Source organism: Cicer arietinum, chromosome 1 (genome assembly GCF_000331145.2).
Source record: "Cicer arietinum cultivar CDC Frontier isolate Library 1 chromosome 1, Cicar.CDCFrontier_v2.0, whole genome shotgun sequence".
Lineage (NCBI taxonomy): Eukaryota > Viridiplantae > Streptophyta > Magnoliopsida > Fabales > Fabaceae > Cicer > Cicer arietinum.
The window spans coordinates 38,065,468-38,086,315 of NC_021160.2; the positions used below are offsets into that span (position 1 = coordinate 38,065,468).

The 20,848-nt window shown below is 31.5% G+C and overlaps 1 protein-coding gene across 1 annotated transcript; it reads right to left on the reverse strand.

The window, feature by feature from the left end:
* Positions 1-17,211: 17,211 nt before the first annotated feature.
* LOC101507134 (hypothetical protein At1g04090-like) lies at positions 17,212-20,848 on the reverse strand. Its single transcript, XM_073363888.1, has 3 exons — positions 20,752-20,848; positions 19,048-19,140; positions 17,212-18,912 (listed from the first exon to the last, which is right to left on the reverse strand). Exons 1-3 carry the CDS (start codon positions 20,846-20,848, stop codon positions 17,342-17,344), a joined length of 1,761 nt encoding a protein of 586 aa, XP_073219989.1. The 3' UTR covers positions 17,212-17,341.

Below are 20,848 nucleotides of genomic sequence, written 5' to 3' on the forward strand. Positions count from 1 at the left end.
TTACAACACCTAGTCTAGATCAACCTTGATCTATTTCAAACTCTATTGATTTCCACCCAGAAAGAAATACCAGAACCTATCTAACTTTGATAGGAAGTAGTCTTAAAACAAACTATAAAGAAACTCTTATAGTTTGAGTTTTTACAATTTGATTGTTTTGACAGAATCTGAGATTTCTCAACTCTTGTTTGAGAATTGATTCTTTACAAAGGATATAATGATAATTGCGCAAGCTAATAGATGAGTATGAACCAGCAACTATTTCGCAGAAATCAGAAAGTGTGATTGCCTCTGTTTTGCAGAATTTCAAGTATGTATGTGATTGATTTATGGATTTCAAAGCACTTGAATTTCTTGTCTTGAATCGAGATATTGGCCTTCTATTTATAGGCTTGTAGAGGCACTGAATGAAGGTACAAGAGCTGTTGGAGAGGCTCTGCTTTTTTGACTGAAACATTATTTCAGAATAAAAATAATCCTTCTTTGAAATAGCTTTTTGACTTTAATGGTTTAGCATTTAAATCAATTCTGTCCTTTTTAGAAAATACTCTTGACGTTTCTTTATTGATCTTGGATGGTACATTATCTGTCTTGAGTCTTGAGTGTAGCTTGAGAATGTTAGAGATGAATTACAGATCAAATTAGAGAGAAACAGAGTTGCTGTCATTGTGCAGAAAACGGAGAATGATTAACGTTCTTGGTTTGTCAGTTTGAACTTTCTTGAATTTCAATAATCATTCTGGAGTTCCCGTTTTAAACGTTATGGATTTCCCTTGTAATTATCTTGTCATATGTCAAGATTGATCGAACTTTCTTGATATTTGATTTTTGGAGTTTGCAAACTGTCATGACTTTTGCCTGTCTTTGAGTCCTTTGATCTTTGAGACCAAATAGCCTTTTTGAGTTTGGATGAATCGTATTTGTTCCTTGCCATGTACTGATTAGATATGAATAATTTTCAGGGCAGACTCTTTGTCACAGAGATAAAAAAAGTTTGACCAATATGCTGTGATGGACAGTTGTTGAAGTTGGAGATCATTCTCTGTTATGATGCAGAATGATCTTGTTGTTGTCTTTTCTTGATTTGCTTGATTCTGTTCTTAATTAAATCCACTCAAAAACACATGTTAAATTAACATAACTTTTAGAATCATAATTAATTTTCTTAATTAACATTTGTTTATTTTCATCAAAACTTTAAATATAGAGTTTGTCTCAACACAACCCACCTCCTTTAACCCACAAATCACTCCAAAATAAAAAGATTCTCCATCACTAACCCATTATTCTATACCCTTAACCTCCAACACCACTTTCCTAATAACGCTAAATTAAAAGCTCTCAAATTGCATAATCTAATCCCTTTTTATTTAGGTAGACAAACCTTCTCCCACTTGACCCAACGAATATTACGAGCTTCCTCACTCCTTCCCCAAAGAAAAGACTGAAATAAAGATTCGATTTTACAAATTGTACTCGAGAGAGCTTTGAAGAAAGAAATAAAGTAAACTGGAAAGGCAAACAAGAAAACTTTTAAGAGAACGAGTCGACCATCCATAGATAGATTACAAATTTTCCACACCGAAAGTCTTGCTCTATGCAATGAATTTACCAATGACTTGTTTCACTCTATTAGCTAACACTTTAGAGAAGAGCTTGTAAATAAATCCCACCAATGAAATAGATCTACAATCCAAAATAGTCATAGGATTATTCTTTTTAGGGATCAATACAATGAAAGTGCAATTAAACCATCTAACCTGCTTGCCATGAGTATGGAAATCAACAAAGATATTCAAAAAATATCTTTTATATCCTCCCAAAATTCTTTTAAGAAACCAAAATTCACCCAATCCGGTCCATCACTGGTAGAACTATCGCAATCCCACCCATCACCCTTAACGTCTTCCATCGAGAAAGGCTCCACCAACTTTACTGCTTTAGCTTCATCTAAATTTTCAAAATCCATATATTCTAAACAAGGTTTCACTCCACGTTTAGAGTAAAAGTGATTCTGGAAATGGTTCAGAACTGCACCCCGTATCTCCGACCTACCACCAATCCGTGAAAGATTTTAGTGTTGGCATCATATTCATTTAACCAAATTGCTCTAGACTTTTGCCATTAAATAGCGCACATGATATGAGAAAGAGAAAATAATTTTGAAGATATTTCTCACCTTGTTTCCACATCTTGATCATATAACAACTTTGATTCACCTTTGAGATACAAAGAGCCTAATTTGTCTTTTAACCCTTAGATTTTTTCCTCCAAGTTGCTACGATGACTTTTATGTAATTCACACAAACCAACTTTAATGCCTTTAAACTTTTCCTTTAACATAAAACCTCGCCACCCTAGAATGTGCAAGCTTCTCAATTTTTCCTTTACCAACTCATGATTACCATCAAAATTGGTCCAAGATTTCAACATTTTAAACGGATGTGGCCCTGATTTAAGCTATCAATTTTAAACATAATAGTAACATTATTTGATAAACCTATACTTTAAAGCCAATTGGGAACTAGTTGGCTATACTTGACACCAATCTTTTGAAAGAAAAAATGTATCCAAACAACTCATGACTCGACCATGTGATCTTGACCAAGTAAATTTTCTACCAATAAGAGGAAAATCAACCAATCCCGAATCTTCAATAAACTGATTAAAACAATAAATATATTCCTCCCTCAGATTGAACACATTACTTTTTCACTTTGATTCTAACCTTATAGCATGAAAATCTCCATAAACACACCAATTCACAACCATGTTGTCCACAATCTTCTTATCTAACTGCATCCACCCAACTTGCTTGCTTAGAAGATCGCAAGGGGCATAAACATTACAAATCAACACAAGAACACCATTATCTAAACATTTACCTTTGACACCATTGTCTAAACATTTACCTTTGATTAATAGCACATGTTGCATACCAAAAGAAGATTCAACCTCAAAAGCCTTACAATCCCACACAGTAACAATTCCTTCAAATCTTCTTCTAGCTGGTAGTAAAGAAAAATCAAAATCATCAGAACCCAACATGTACTTACACATCCTTTTCTCCACAACCTCTAACTTCGAATTCTAAATACACACCAACACTAACTTCTCCATTTTAATCAACTATTAATTTTATTTTTTTTTTGCTTTTTATTGCTACTCCCCTTAACCTTTAACATTATAACTTAACAAATTTATGATAACATAACTTTCACCCAAAAACCCCACCAACCAACTATTCATCCGCACATTCTATCGACCCAATTCCTTCTGCTTTCAATAGAGCCTTTATTTCTACCCTCCATCTCTACAAACCTTTTTAAAATTCACTCCTCCCCCACCCCCCTCAAAATTAGCCCCTAGATCATTCCCACACCGCCACACTTCCTCTACCATCTCCATTACATTCTTATGTAACAAACCCGATGCCTCTGGTCATCTGAATTAAAGGAATTTCCTACTCCAGAAAAAGACAAATTACTTACTTGAACTTGCTCGTTTGATCGTTTGAGTTAATTACTTGCATTCTTCGTCAGATATTACTTTTCATATTTCATATTCTTCAAAAATTGTTGCCGGTCAACTACGTTCATTCTTGCCAAATGTTTTAACTTTGTTAGCGTTTAGATGTTAAGGAGTTTATTGTTCTTTTGTTGACTATTCATCTCCTCTATTACTAAGCATGATCGTGTCCTTTGACGGTTCCGGTCCTACTCATTTCAAAATCATAATCTTCCATTAGTAAATTATCCAACTTTATTCTTGTATCTTGTGTAGTACTTCAATTTTGTTTGACTAACTAAAAGAAATCCAATAATAAGTAACAATATTTTTAATTCTATTATTGTTAATAAATCTAAAAAAAATCACGATTAACCTGGCCCAAATTTGAACCCATATTACATAAGTGTTTCAATTTACATTTGGCCCAAAAAATATATAACAAACCACAAGATATAAACAATATTAATAAATGATATTTTTTCAACTAGCACCGCAGACTGTAGGTCGTGCACCTCCTCATTTCCTCTTTTCAGCTCTATGTTTCACTCATTTTGCCTTCTAAAGCAACAATCTTCACCAGGTTTGCACTCCATCAAAAGGTGAGAGTCCCATCTTTCACCTTCCATGTATAGAAATCCACTTTTTTGTGCAAAAAGTAATAGAAAAATCAAAATTCAATTTTATATTATGGACACAAGATGCATCATTGTGGCATATAAAATTGAGATTAAAAAAATCAAACCAAAAGGGGAGAAAACAAAGAAAAGAAGAAATATGTAGATGATAGAAATTAATACTTCTCCACCACCATTCGTTTGACCAAATACATCTTCTCTAACCCAAAATCATCAAACCATCATGAGTCAACACTTTTTCATTTACTTGAAGATATCATAGTCCCCACCATCCAAAAAATAAAATATATTCTACAAAAAGTATTTTTCATTCATTCATTCTTTTCTTTTGATGGGTTCAAGGTTTTTTCAAAAATCTTCTTTGAGCATTGCCTTTTTCTTTTTATTTACTTATTTATTTATTTATTTATTAATTTCTCTATCCTTTTTCAAAAATGTTTTTGTTTTAATATTAAAGAATATACCAGATGGAAATAATGACATTGGAGATCTTGACACGTAGCAATAATACACTAGGCAGTTAAAAGGTTTGTACTATTCATAGTACTATATAGGACTGTAGTTTTACTATGTGGACATTTGTATTGTACTAGTTATTTTTATGTTTTGGTGTCACGTCATTAGATGACCAAAATTATTTCTCCTAGAATTTTACCTCTAGATGAATACTCATAATAAGTCAATCTTTAATGAGAATCATGTTAGCCAGAGGCACTGAATTTTTCAAATATAACTTTACTAGAGGAACCATTGCTTCATAAAAATTACAAAGTCATTTACTTCATTAGAGGATTTGAATTTTACCATAGCATTGACTTTATCAAAGGCTCCATTTAGATTCTTCTTTGAACTTTGAATCAAAGGATCAACAAAAATCTTGACTAATAGTTGACTTTTGTTAGAGGCAGATATTAGAACAAAAGTGGTTTTAGCTAGAATCCTCTAATTGATATTTTGATGATAATAAAAATAAATAAATAAAGAACAAGTATCCTCGAACTACTTTTACTAAAGTGAGCAAATTAAGTTAAAAGACAAAAAGTTATATTAATGACTATTTATTTTAAGGTAGCATAAATTACATACAAATTAGAGATAATAATTTGAGTGTCTTAAACACAAAAAATATTATCACCTAATAAACAAGTAATTATGTCTACTAATGGAGCAAGTCATAATATAGCACTAAGAAGTATTATATTATTTAGTTCAACGAAAAGTGTTACAAAGTACGTGTTCTGATATAAACTATATCTTTTGGTGATTGGGCGGAGACAAAGTAACAACAAGGCTTCGTTTCACTCCATTTTTCTAAGCATGATGTAAGCGCTCTAGCACGCGCCTCCGGTGATGCGAGCGGCGCTATGTGTTTGTTGACTCTGATAGTGAAAGCAATGCTCTAGTTCTGGTGACTCTGGAAATACATGATATGTTATGTTTTAGTTGCCACATCTGAATGCAAATATGCTTTGTTCGTCTACCTCTTTCAAACTTGACAAAGCAAGTGACCATTTACCTCTGATTCATGTTGTATGCTCTAAAAGAAGTCAAGACTTTGATGAAAGTCAATGCTCCAAAGAAGAAAAAGAATTTGCACATCATCTAATGAACATCCTGAATCACCTACTTGTCTAAAAGTCTTTAAGACATGTTTTGATCATAATATCTTTCGCTTCCATGTCCTCATACCATGATACGCGTAATTATACACGAATATATATACACAAAATTTAATCTTTCATATAACAATTGCAGTCTTTGCCAAAATAGGGTTTGAAAAATAACAAATTTTAAGAAAATGATGGATTCAAAAGCTTTCATCATTTCAAACCATTTCCCTAGTATTCCAGCATTGAGTCATCTTTGCTCTTACATGATAAAGTGCTCAATCAAGACATCAAGCTCTGATACCAATTAAAGGTGTTGGAAAACACAAGAAATTGGGGTTTGAATTATGTTTGTTGTTTCAGAGAGCTACTTCGATTTCCTTTTAAAAACTATTCTTTATCAAAACATTCAACTTACTTTTATAAAATAGGTTTAGACAGAGTAAGGTTGAATCATAAAGAACTAAGATGCGGGAAATAGAGGAAGATAAAAGGGACACATATATTTTTATACTAGCCCACAACAAATTGTTGGTCGATCTAATTCTCCCCTTAGAGGGAGATTTTGTCTAAATACAATCAAGGACTTAATCAGCTATTTCAATAAATAGCATACAAGTACTCTTTACTCCGCCTCTTTAGGCTTTGACTATTTTTATCTAGCCTCTCCAGGCTATTGTCCCTAGAACCTTCTTCAACTTTCTAGCATTCTACCGATGAGATTCATGAGATTCTTTGTACCTTTTCAGGTATCTCTTAGGATCGAGAAAGTTGTTGCCACTATCGGGCTGATTTACATCAATTCTAGTTTCTGCCTAAATTGACAAAAGTTTGTTTTTAGGGTTCTAACTCTCATTGGGATGATGTTACAGATCAAGTCTTATATTAGTAAAAGTGTGTGAGAACAATTTTACTGATTTACAACAGTTATTGAGAGAATATTTCTTTTGATGTGTTCTTGGCTTTTTTAGAATTTCTTCTTAGCACATTGTATTTTTCGTACTTTTTGTCACACCCATAATGGACTAAATGAGTTCCTCTCAAATAGAGAGAAGAAGTTTTCTATATATTAAAGACCAATCCACCTTAAATGCTGATTGAAGATCTCCAACAATAATATCCTCAACGAAAACTCGAAATTTTATGTCGCGACACTACCAAAGTTATACTCATTTTTCCTCCATTTGCTCGTTTTCTTCATGTGAAACTAAACGATTGAGCTCTTGTTTATATTCCGATAACTCACTAAACAAGGCGGTGTTGGTCATTGTTGCCAAACATCTTGACTCAACAATTGAGGTTACATAAGACAAATCTTTCTCAAAATGTTTTACCTAAAGCATCCAAATGATTCAAAATGTGTTTTAACTGTTTTTGCAAGTCAGCAATGGTTTTCCCTTGATTCTCTAAAGCATATTAATTCTAGTATGTTTAACTTATCTTATGCTTTCATGCATGACCTTTAAGGTGTCCTACATTTGTCACTACTTTACAATGGGAAACTCTTCATCTTGTCCTAAAGCCGATGGGATAAAATTCTTAGTTTTTCAACTGTATTGTATTTTCTTTTTATCTTTCCAATCAATTTCTGTTTTTTTAGTTGCAACACTATTACAAAATATTTATTAGAACAAATGGTGCATATTCTACACCTTTGCGTACATGCAAATCATAATAAATGATATGGATTTTCTTGTGTTCTTTAAAATATGAATACCTATTGCCTTAGAAAACTAGTGCTCCATTATACTCTCTCTTAGATTCTGGAATCACATTCGAAGATCCTGAGGATGCTGGAAAACACAAGAAAGAGGGGATTTGAATTATGTTTGCCGTTTCTTCTAGCTACTTCGATTTCCTTACACAAACTACTCTTTATCAAAACATTTAACTTACTTTTAAAAGCAGGTTTAGACGTAGTAAGGTGGAACCATAAAGAACAAATGGTGCATTTTCTACATCTTTGCATACATCCCAATCATAATAAGTGATATGGATTTTCTTATGTTCTTTACAATATGAATACCTATTGCCTTAGAAAACTAGTGTTTTATTATATGCTCTCTTAGATTTTGGAATCACATTCAAAGATCTTGAAGATGGTGGAAAACACATGAAAGAGGGGGTTTGAACTGTGTTTGTCATTTCTTTCATCACAACAAAAAAACCTTTCATTTATGGTGGCAAAAGCCCATACATGGAGGAAAGCAGCCACAACAGAAAATTTGTGGCGGCATAAGACAGCCACAATATAACCCAGTCACAAAATTTTGACGGAAAAGTCGGCCACAAATTTGTGAGGACTTATGCTACCACAAAAAATAAAGCCGATGAAAAAAACCCACACTTTGTGGGAGCTAGACCGCCACAAATGGGTATCTTTATTAAACATAATAATTTTATAAAATTCAAAATTAATATTAAAAAATATATTATATATAAAAAATTAATATTAATATTAATATAATTTAAAAATTGAAAATTTAAATTTAAATAAAATATAATATATAAAAACAAAACCATAATTTTAATATTACTTAAATTATTACTACCAACCAAAATAAAATATTCCTAAATAACTACATTTTAATTTGAGTAATATTTTATAATTTAAATATTTTACAAGAACTTTTTTTTTATAAAATAGGTTTAGACAGAGTAAGGTTGAATCATAAAGAACTAAGATGCGGGAAATAGAGGAAGATAAAAGGGACACATATATTTTTATACTAGCCCACAACAAATTGTTGGTCGATCTAATTCTCCCCTTAGAGGGAGATTTTGTCTAAATACAATCAAGGACTTAATCAGCTATTTCAATAAATAGCATACAAGTACTCTTTACTCCGCCTCTTTAGGCTTTGACTATTTTTATCTAGCCTCTCCAGGCTATTGTCCCTAGAACCTTCTTCAACTTTCTAGCATTCTACCGATGAGATTCATGAGATTCTTTGTACCTTTTCAGGTATCTCTTAGGATCGAGAAAGTTGTTGCCACTATCGGGCTGATTTACATCAATTCTAGTTTCTGCCTAAATTGACAAAAGTTTGTTTTTAGGGTTCTAACTCTCATTGGGATGATGTTACAGATCAAGTCTTATATTAGTAAAAGTGTGTGAGAACAATTTTACTGATTTACAACAGTTATTGAGAGAATATTTCTTTTGATGTGTTCTTGGCTTTTTTAGAATTTCTTCTTAGCACATTGTATTTTTCGTACTTTTTGTCACACCCATAATGGACTAAATGAGTTCCTCTCAAATAGAGAGAAGAAGTTTTCTATATATTAAAGACCAATCCACCTTAAATGCTGATTGAAGATCTCCAACAATAATATCCTCAACGAAAACTCGAAATTTTATGTCGCGACACTACCAAAGTTATACTCATTTTTCCTCCATTTGCTCGTTTTCTTCATGTGAAACTAAACGATTGAGCTCTTGTTTATATTCCGATAACTCACTAAACAAGGCGGTGTTGGTCATTGTTGCCAAACATCTTGACTCAACAATTGAGGTTACATAAGACAAATCTTTCTCAAAATGTTTTACCTAAAGCATCCAAATGATTCAAAATGTGTTTTAACTGTTTTTGCAAGTCAGCAATGGTTTTCCCTTGATTCTCTAAAGCATATTAATTCTAGTATGTTTAACTTATCTTATGCTTTCATGCATGACCTTTAAGGTGTCCTACATTTGTCACTACTTTACAATGGGAAACTCTTCATCTTGTCCTAAAGCCGATGGGATAAAATTCTTAGTTTTTCAACTGTATTGTATTTTCTTTTTATCTTTCCAATCAATTTCTGTTTTTTTAGTTGCAACACTATTACAAAATATTTATTAGAACAAATGGTGCATATTCTACACCTTTGCGTACATGCAAATCATAATAAATGATATGGATTTTCTTGTGTTCTTTAAAATATGAATACCTATTGCCTTAGAAAACTAGTGCTCCATTATACTCTCTCTTAGATTCTGGAATCACATTCGAAGATCCTGAGGATGCTGGAAAACACAAGAAAGAGGGGATTTGAATTATGTTTGCCGTTTCTTCTAGCTACTTCGATTTCCTTACACAAACTACTCTTTATCAAAACATTTAACTTACTTTTAAAAGCAGGTTTAGACGTAGTAAGGTGGAACCATAAAGAACAAATGGTGCATTTTCTACATCTTTGCATACATCCCAATCATAATAAGTGATATGGATTTTCTTATGTTCTTTACAATATGAATACCTATTGCCTTAGAAAACTAGTGTTTTATTATATGCTCTCTTAGATTTTGGAATCACATTCAAAGATCTTGAAGATGGTGGAAAACACATGAAAGAGGGGGTTTGAACTGTGTTTGTCATTTCTTTCATCACAACAAAAAAACCTTTCATTTATGGTGGCAAAAGCCCATACATGGAGGAAAGCAGCCACAACAGAAAATTTGTGGCGGCATAAGACAGCCACAATATAACCCAGTCACAAAATTTTGACGGAAAAGTCGGCCACAAATTTGTGAGGACTTATGCTACCACAAAAAATAAAGCCGATGAAAAAAACCCACACTTTGTGGGAGCTAGACCGCCACAAATGGGTATCTTTATTAAACATAATAATTTTATAAAATTCAAAATTAATATTAAAAAATATATTATATATAAAAAATTAATATTAATATTAATATAATTTAAAAATTGAAAATTTAAATTTAAATAAAATATAATATATAAAAACAAAACCATAATTTTAATATTACTTAAATTATTACTACCAACCAAAATAAAATATTCCTAAATAACTACATTTTAATTTGAGTAATATTTTATAATTTAAATATTTTACAAGAACTTTTTTTTATCTAACCTTAATAACATTAAATTTTAAAAATAATATTATAGTTAGTTTTAAAAATAATATATTCTACATTCTAAAATAAAATATTAACGCTCTAAAAATGATTTATAACCATATAATATTTTTTTTTAATAATAATTATATAAACTACTAATCTATATTTAAAATACAATTCATACTAACTTGAGGAAGGGTAGCATGTGACTTGAAGTTTACGAATAAATAACAACATTTCGCAATCAACCCAATAACACCACTGTCGAAATGAAAATTAAATAATATTCAGTAGATAAATAAATTCAAATAAAAAAATAACATTAGAAAACAAAACATAAAATAAAGACTTATCGAAACTTAAGAGAGAAAGTAGAGAGAAGTTGAAGAAAAATAAAAGTTGAGGAAAAATATTTGTAGAGAGAAGGTAGAAAGAAAATTTAGAGAGAAGGTAGAAATAAGAAATGAGAGGATGAGTGATATATATAGAGAAAAAGGAGAGCATTTGTGGCGGGAAAAGGGCCACAAAATGCCAATGGCTCTATTTTCTTTGCGGCGGTCTGGGCCCTTTGAAAATACATATTTTACGGCGGCCTAAACCCTAAAAAATGTTACATGATCATACTTTGTGATTGTCTAAACCCTCACAATGCACCAACGTTCTGATTTTGTGAGGGTATATGTCGCCACAAAATCCTGCTGATGTTTTTGATCAATGAAGTCCGTTGTGAGGGTATTGACTGCTACAAATTCAAATAACTTTTCCCTCCAACAATTTTATGATCGTTTTTGGCTGCCACAAATGTTACAATCGAGCCAAAAATATATTTTTGATTTGTGAAGGCTTTTTTTTGTCACTAGTAACAATTAATTTGAATTTTAATATTTATGAGGGTTTTTTTTATCAGTAATTTGTGAGGGTTTTTTTCGGCCCAAAATCTTATTTAAGATGACCAAAAATTAAATGTTTTCTTATAGTGCATAAGTTTTTTTCTGATTGTAATATAGTCTACAAATGGAGCTTGAATTCTGAATGGATAACTTTGTACCTGGTATTCACATCATTGAGAAGCAATACAACACATTCAAATACCAAGATACAACCAATCATCATAAGATCTTGAAAGTTTACATAGAAAGTTTATAACTTTCCCTTACCAAGTTATTATAACAAAGGATTCTAATGAGTCCAACACCAGCTGATGAAGTTTGATTTATCAATCCACCCCACATATCACATATATCATTTAAAAACTTCTTTTTTCATATTAAATTCAAAGATTGAGCATGGCAAAGAAGCTCCACATATTGATCCAGAAATTATTCAAGGTAGTAATGGACATATGGATAATGATGATCCATTTATGTTAATACAATATATGGTTGATGATGCATTTGATCCTACGTATGACTTCAAAAAATGGTTGATTGGGACAACGAGGAAGAGATTAATGAATATCCCCCAAATGATGATGCTCAAGACCTTTATGATTTGTTAATTACTGCAAACAAACCGTTATATGAGAGGGTTTGTGATTTAAAACTTTCAATATGCATGAAACGTTTAGCTTGCAAATCAAATTGGAATGTTCTGCATAAGTATCTTGATTTATTTGCAAGCGTGCTTGTAGATGCGTGTCCTTTGAAGGATTCATTTCCAAAAAATTGTACCAAGCCAAAAATTTGGTGATCATGCTAGGATTGAAGTGTGAGAAAATTGACTGTTGTGTTAAAGGGTGCATGTTGTACTACAAAGATAATAGTGCAAACCTAGAGTGTAGATTTTGTCATGAACTCCGATGTGTTCCACGTAAGACTGGGATAGGTAACTGCAAAAACATTCCAGTTAAGAGGATGTTCTATATTCCAATCACTCATAGGATAAAAAAATTGTATGCATCGATGGAAACTGTTGCCGAAATGAGATGGCATCATCATAATAGATCAAATTTAGGCATTTTACGTGGTTTGTTTGATGGGGATGCTTGGAAGAATTTTGATGCAATGTATCAAGGCTTTTCAAATGAACCAAGAAATGTAAGGCTTGCTTTATGTTTAGATGGCATCACGCCATTCATGCATCTTCTTCCTCATATTCTTGTTGGCTTGTTATTGTGACTTTGTATAATCTATCGCCTGAAATGTGCATGAGTAAACCATTCATGTTTTTGACTTGTTTCATACCTGGACCATCAAACCCAAAAGCAAACATTGATGTGTATTTATACCCGTTAATATATCAACTTCAAAAGTTGTGGCGTGAATGGGCTTTGACTTATGATATTTCCATGAAACAAAACTTTGTAATAAGAGCAACCTTAATGTGGTCAATTAACGATTTTTCTGCTTATGACATGCTATTTGGATGGAGTACTCAAGGTAAGTTGGCATGTCTTGCGTCTATGGATGGAAATAAGGTTTTTACCTTAAAATATGGTGGCAAAAATTCATGGTTCAATTGTCATTGTCGGTTCTTACCTCATAATCATGCCTTTAGAAGAAGTAACAAAGGATTCACTAAAATTAAGGTTGTGAAGGATGAATGTCCTTCTATATGGTTCATTCTTTCATTTTGTATTTCTTGTAAAAGTAATTTGATTATGTAACATTATTTTCTATTTGACCAGGAAACAATTCAAGGTAAGTTGCAGCAGACCTCCAAAGGTGAGGAAAGATCTAGTAGTGGTAGCTAAGTGGTTAATGCGAAAGCTCACATAGATATGTGGGTCTAATATGTTAGGGGAAAGAATAAAAGGACATATCTATTGGGCCAGAGATAGATCCTCGCTTTATTCACCAGGTGTCACAAGTCTAGTCCCATATTCTCATTCATCTAGAGGTTGCACTAATGTATTTGTTGAGACAAACTCCATATTTAAAGTTTTGATGAAAATAAAAAAATGTTAATTAAGAAAGTTAATTCTGATTCTAAAATGTTATGTTAATTTAACTTGTGCTTTTGAGTGAATTTATTTAAGAACAGAATCAAAGCAAAGCAGAAAAGACAACAATAAGAACATTCTGCATAAAAACAGAGAATGATCTCCAGTTTCAAGAATGTTCATCACAACATATTGATCAATCATTCTCCACCTCTTTAACAAAGATTCTGCCTCGAAATTTCATTCAAATAGAATCAGTACATGGCAAGGAACAAGTAGGATTCATCCCAGATCAAAAAGGTCATCTGATCACTAAAATAAAATGACTCAAATAAACAGCCAAAAATAGGAACTATTTGTAACTCGAAAATTAAACTGCCAAGAAAGTTTGATCAACCTTGATATATGATAAGACATTACAAAGGACATCCAGAATGATCAAAACAGGAACTCCAGATTGATCATCAAATCTCTTGAAAGATCGAATTGACAGAACCAGATTGATAATCAATCTCCGTTTTCTGCATAACTCCAGCAGCAGTGTCTTCTCTTCTGCAATGGCTTATAACTCTTCTCCAAACTCAAATGGCTACATTCAAGACTCAAGATCGAAACTGTACCATTCAAGATCAAGGAAGAAACTTCAAAGGCTTTTTAACTAGAAGACAAAACTGATTTAAAGCTTTAATAGAAAAGTCAAAAAGCAGTTTTTAAATCAATGGTTGGATTATTTTTATTCTGAAATATTGGCTTCATTCAAAAATACAGAGCACTACCAACAGCTCTTTTTGACCCTCATTAAATGCTTCTAAAGCCTATAAATAAAAGGCCAATATCCAGGAGCAAGGCAAGAAATTCAAGTGCCGTAAAATCTCAAACATCAATCACATACACATACTTGAAGTTCTCAAAATTCGCAAAGAAGAAGCAGGTCTAACAGTCTCATATCAAATTACTTGATCATTACTGATTTCTTTGTAAAGAATCAAATCTCAAACAAGAGTTGAGATATCTTAGATTCTGTCAAAATCAATCTTATTGTAAAAACTCAAACTATAAGAGTTTCTTGATAGTTTGTTTAGATTACATTGAATCCTATCAAAGTTAGATAGGTGTTGTTATTGCTTTCTGGGTGGAAAGTAATAGAGATTAAAACAAGATCAAAGTTGATCTAGACTAGGTGCTGTAAAATCAAGAAGGTTCTTTGTTTTAAACACTTAGTGGAAAATCTCACAGTATGAAGACTGGACGTAACCCAAGTTGGGTGAACTAGGATATTTCTTTGTGTGGTATTCTCTATCCTATCTCTTTATTTGATTGATTAACTAAGATAAAATACAAACTGATTTTCTGTTTTAAGCTAATCAAGGAACGTTTTCTGTTTTATAATAAAATCAAGAACGTTCTTCATTTCTCTGTTTTCCTAACCAAGATCAATCTTGAGTTATTTTCTTAAGTTTTAAACAGAATTTTTAAAAGGAAGATTTACAATTCAAACCCCCTTCCTTGTGAATCGACATTGCTACTTCAGTATTGTCTTAACATTCTAACGAGATAGCTGCACGGATAACAACAGTTGAGGAGTGAGCAAAAGCGGCAGAACATGAGGCACGATAGGAGCTAAGAAAAGCATACAAATGTCGACAAGAGAAAGTTCAACAAACAAAGTAGAGCACTATAAAGCTCTAGATGCAGCTAGCAATATTGGCAAAAAGTGTTGCTTCTATATAAGTTGAGTCCTCCCGTCAGTCCCGTCGTTATCATCATCTAGATTATAATGAGCATGAGTCTAACAGTGATGCAACGAGGAGTAATACTGATTTCTGTGTGAGTTGCATTTAGTAGTTATGACAACATCTTTTGCTTAGACTTATAGGCATTATGTATATATATATATATATATATATATAATTTTACGATAGTGTTATTATGTGTATTTTAAAATTTATGGTAATGACAATGTGCTTATTTTGAAACTTATTGTAGTGTAAATTGTCCTTATTTTGAGACTTGTGGTAGTCACTTTGTTTATGTTGACAACACTATGTAGATAATACTTCACTTTGTTTTGACAGTGATTTTTTTTATGCTTTAAATTTTTTTTAAAATCATATTAAAAAAATATGGCAAGCAGTAATAATAAAAAATGTATTAAAAATTATTTTTTCATTACCCACAAAAATTCCATGAGTACACAATATATAATTTGAATGTTATTATCTATGTCACATCCGTGGGTAAGTATCTACGTCTTTACCCACAAAAAGGTCATGAGCAACTTTACTCACAGAGACGATCCATGAGTCCTTTTACCCACGAATATTCCTTGAGTAACCGTATCCCAATGCTTGTCCATGGGTAAGTATTTACCTACGAGCGAATTAACTATGAACCTGTGTTTGTGGATAATTTGTGAGTAATTTTACATTGCCTACAAAATTGTTGTGGGTAGGACTAATTTTCAGTAGGACTAATTTATACTTTTCAAAAAATATAAGAACTTAATTTGTGCAATTGAAATTATAGTGACTAAAATTATCCATCTTTAAATCTATAGGAGTATAAATTTTGGATAAATGTTTATTATACGAGTTGACGGTAGGATTGTTTTAGCTTGTTTCAATCCAAAATTGCCGTGATTGTTTTAGATTGTTTTATCATTTGCCTCCCTTGTTGTTTTGGATTTTATTGTAGCCTCTCTAGAACTTGTTAAAATTATAAAATATATATTGAATATAATAATATAATAAAAAGTAACATAAAGAAATTAGTTATTTATAATTTTAATTTTAATTTCAGTCAGTCGTCGACGTAAAACATAACATCCATAATTTAACTTATTAAATTATAAAATTCACACATTAGTTAATATAGTTATTATATTAATTAGATTGTGGTTGTCCACCATTAATACTATTTAAGTGAAATGGCATCACAGATTTATTGACTAATATATTAATTATTAAAAGTTGACTTTGAGATTAAAATTCCCAATTCAAAAACCATTAAATCCCTAATTTATTCAATCAAACCAATATCACCATCTTCATCTATGGTGAATTTATTCATCATTCATAGTTAATATTGTTTTCATCAAATGTAACCTTCATTCAAACCCATAACATCATCTTCATCAACACTTTAAAACCCATAATTAGAGAATCCATAACACATCATCTTTGCAAGCTCCCTCGTTTGCAGCAACTACAATTCAATGTTGAAAACTAGGATTGGAGCGAACAACATGATGGAGCTTCATGGTGGCTATGAAGAAAGTTTGAGGTGGATGAGACAGTGACCACGGTGAAGATGTTAGGATGAGAGAGGAAGTTAGATCAGGGTTTGATGAATTTAAAATATTAAATTAAACAAAAATATGTTTTATATCTCTGACTTAGGGGATTGATCGATAATATTATTGAGATATTAAAAATAAATTATATAAATTATTGATTTAAAAGTTGTTGCCCTTATAAAAAAAAAATAGAAAATTTCTCTGTATAATTCTCGGATTCTTCACACTGCAACATACCCCATATGTATCTCAAGATTCATCATACCCGTCCGAATATTATATTGATAGATCTTCTATTGTTTATAAAATTCTACAAATATCTCGATTTTATGTGGACCGAAAAATTATATATTCTTATACTACTAGAATTTGGAGAGAAAAGGAATTTGAATCTATTGTACAAACTATAAAATAAAATAATTGGGGCTATTGCGAATTTCACTTCATTTAATTTTTTTTCTTCAAATTAATTTAAACCTTAACCCCTTATAAAATTGCAGCAATACATTATTGTCGTATTCAATTTTAGATTTTGTAAGAATCAATAATAACTAAATCCTACAAAATTCAAGCTTCATCACCAATCCAATTATTCTTTAGCTTTGGACCTGTAGGTCCCTGCTCTCCCAACATTTCCCGTGGTAAATCCTTGATAAAATCATTAAAAAGACGTTTAAGTATACCAGGCAACAACTTCTTAATACTCTTCAATTCTTTATCTAGACTGAAATTAATACGTGGACCCCACTCTCTATAAAAATTCAACCATGGTGGCTCTATTACAGATTTCCCTAAATGATCAGCAGAAACCAAAACAAATTTTCCCATATCCATAACATTTCCGCCTGCAACAGTATCATCTTTTGCACCTACACCGTTTTTCCCTATTAGAACAAGACCAGCATGTGGATATGATGCATGACCATTTAATGTAGCATAAACAATAGGTCTTTTAGTTGGAAAATCAGAACTGCTACTATCATTTCGGTATTCAAGTTGGGAGGAATCAACCCATGAACCACGATTATGTTGTGAGAAATATACATGCCATAATTGACCATCCAAGTTACTTACTCTTAATGTTACATGCTCCCAATCACAAACATGTTGACCTATTTTCCCTAATTTAATATCTTTTAAAAATTTTACTTTTGCTCTTCCAGGTCCATTAAATGGGTAGAAAACCCACATGACAAAATCAGTGAATGTTCCTCCTAACATTGGTTTAACATGAACATAAGATTCACCACTTTGTATATTTCCAATTTTGACCTTATCTTTGTTTGCATCATCAGGTGGTAAGTCTATCCAATATTCACCATCAGTGTTAGGATCCTGAGGAAGGTTAGTTCCATTTTGTGTTATTGGAACAGGATTTGATTCTTGACCTTTCTTGTATAATAATGCTCCATTGGAGAAAAACCAATTAATTGAAGAAGGTAAGTATTTTTCTTCGGGATGTAAGGATAGAAATGGAGAATAAACTTGAAGTATTGCCTCAATTTGTTTTAGATTAGGCATTATTTGTGTAATAGAATTGAGATTCTTCAAACAGGAAATTGATGGAGGGCCACTAGCCACGCCGATTCGTGCGACAAAGGTTCCGACGCGAACACCGGGAGCTTGAACACCTCTATTGGATGGTCTAACATCATAAAAATTTAAGTCATTGGATCCCCAAATCCATGAAGTAGTTTCACATTGGTCAGTGAGGTCTGATCTTACACACTTTATTTTATCAAGTGAAGGTTTATCTACTGTTGTGGTGACAACATGGCCTAAAGCTTTGTAACCATCAGGTGCCACTGGTAGCCAAACAAACAAAGTGAAATCTTGTGAAGCTGAAATAGTTGAAGTGTTGAATACAAGTGTGTAATCGATTGGTGATTTTAAAGTTCCATTGGTTGTGCTTGAAGAAACATCTTTTGCAACAAGAACATATCCAAAAAGTGGCTTGTTGTTTGGTTGGACGTAGCTACCTAACATAGAGAATCCTTGAGGTATTCCTGTTGGTTCGTAGACTGAGGCACCTTGATTGTCCGGTCCCTCTTTGTGGGATCCCCAAACTTTGCTAAATGTTGATACTTGAGACACTTGTAGTTCGCCTAGGTCAAGGACTCCGCTCGCAAAACCGTTTCCTGCATTTCGCAATTCAATATAATTAGCCAACATTCACTAATATATCATATTAAAAAAACCGATAACAAACAGGTCTTTATTTACTAGAATGTATCACAAGAGTATAAAATAACAGTCATATAATGAATATCTACCTTCTGGCCATGGCCTTGATGTAATTGGAAGTTTGAATATGTTATCAATCGGGCGCAATCGAGACCGCTTTTCCTTAAATATTTTCTTGTGATCTACATATATACATTAAAACAGGATAAGACAATTACAAAATGTGGTAATTTATGGAGAACAAGCCAGTTTATACTTATAGATTTTTCTAAAGGAAGTAATGGTTTGGCTATAATCCTCTAAACATTGTTGAATTTCACTTTTACAAAAGTTGTTTATTATAGCGTGGTTTTTGTTACACCTCTTTACATGAAGGGAGATGTAAATTTGTATGAATCTTATTTGAGATAAACATCTACAGTCATTAATTAATGTTCCTTTAATAAATAATAAATTTTTCATCATCATTTTTTTTTTTTTTAAAAAAACTAAATATTAAGTCTACTATAATTGTGTCCCAAAAATAGCTCTCACATTGAGAATTATGCCATCGACAATAAAATCTTTGGCTCTTATCTGGAAGACACCTTATCATTTATCTTGTGGTTATGAAATTATCATCATCATTGATTCATTATTGTGTTTACTGCATTATTTATTATCAGATAAAACATATTACTTTGTTATGTATAATCTAGTGCATAGTTATGTATCATCATAATATCATGAGTAAAGTATACAAAACTTGCTCAAATGTCATACTTAGTGGACCGCGTTTTTCATTAAGAAAACACATGATGCCTTGTAACATCGAATAACTACATGTTTGAACCTACTAGGCTGATTAACTAATGTGTGAAATTACAAGTTACAGCTAATCATACACTTATCTTTAATTAGTTGTTACTTTTTATTATAACATTTAACATTTCCATATTGATAATATAAAATAATGATCAAATAATTCTGCATGGATATTCAATGATATCTCACCATGTACATATATTTGCAAGAAGCAGCATGTAATAGATTTGAAAATATTAGTCATCGATTTAGAACAAAATAAATCAGTAGGTATATTTTAACAAAAATAAAAAAATAAAACAGGAGATATATAACTATTTATATATCGTACTCTGTACTTATAGTTTTTTCACCCAACAACACCCCGTGAGAGGTAAATGTCTCATTTCCATTTTCATTTTTATTTTTTTGGTTTAATTATAATTTTAGCCCATCTATTTTTATTGATTTATAAAATTGATTTTTTCTTTATAATTTTTTAATTAAAAAATGATGACGTAAGATGTTTAAAATAACGTGAAATATGATACGATAATATAAAATAATTAACATATATGAAATTTAAATAAAATGCAGTAAAAATTTAGCTTTCAACTTTGAAATTTTTTCATATTTTTAATTTAATTAATGACATATAAATAATTAATGCATCTAGATATTTCTATATTATAGAATTGCTTGTCACATCATTAAAATATATATAAATTCCATATTTTTTTAGTTTAAAAATATGAGAGAATGATCAAAACTGTCGATTTTTAAAATAAAAAAATCAATTTCATAAATTAATAATAATAGAGAAATTAAAATTACAATTAAACTTTTTATTTATTGCTATTCTCCAGTAGTTCTTATCTCCGTGTAAAAAATGAGAACATAATGCAACACAACACAAACAAACGGCAATCTCTCGTAATAATAAGAGAAATAAAAAAAAAAATAAAAAAAAAAATCAAAGTAAAGTAACAATGGCAGTGAAAAAAAAGTACCTGAAGTTTGATTAACTGGTGCAGCTGTAGAAACTCCCATTGCTTGAATTGCCATCAAAAGCACAAAACAAACCCAAAATATCCCGACATTCCCCAT

Excerpts from the sequence above, each read along its gene's own strand:
- LOC101507134 (XM_073363888.1), bottom strand. The coding sequence starts at position 20,848 with ATGGGGAATGTCGGGATATTTTGGGTTTGTTTTGTGCTTTTGATGGCA. Across the intron at positions 19,141-20,751 it reads ACCAGTTAATCAAACTTCAG|ATCACAAGAAAATATTTAAG; the intron begins GTACTTTTTTTT and ends GTATATATGTAG. Across the intron at positions 18,913-19,047 it reads ATCAAGGCCATGGCCAGAAG|GAAACGGTTTTGCGAGCGGA; the intron begins GTAGATATTCAT and ends TGCGAAATGCAG.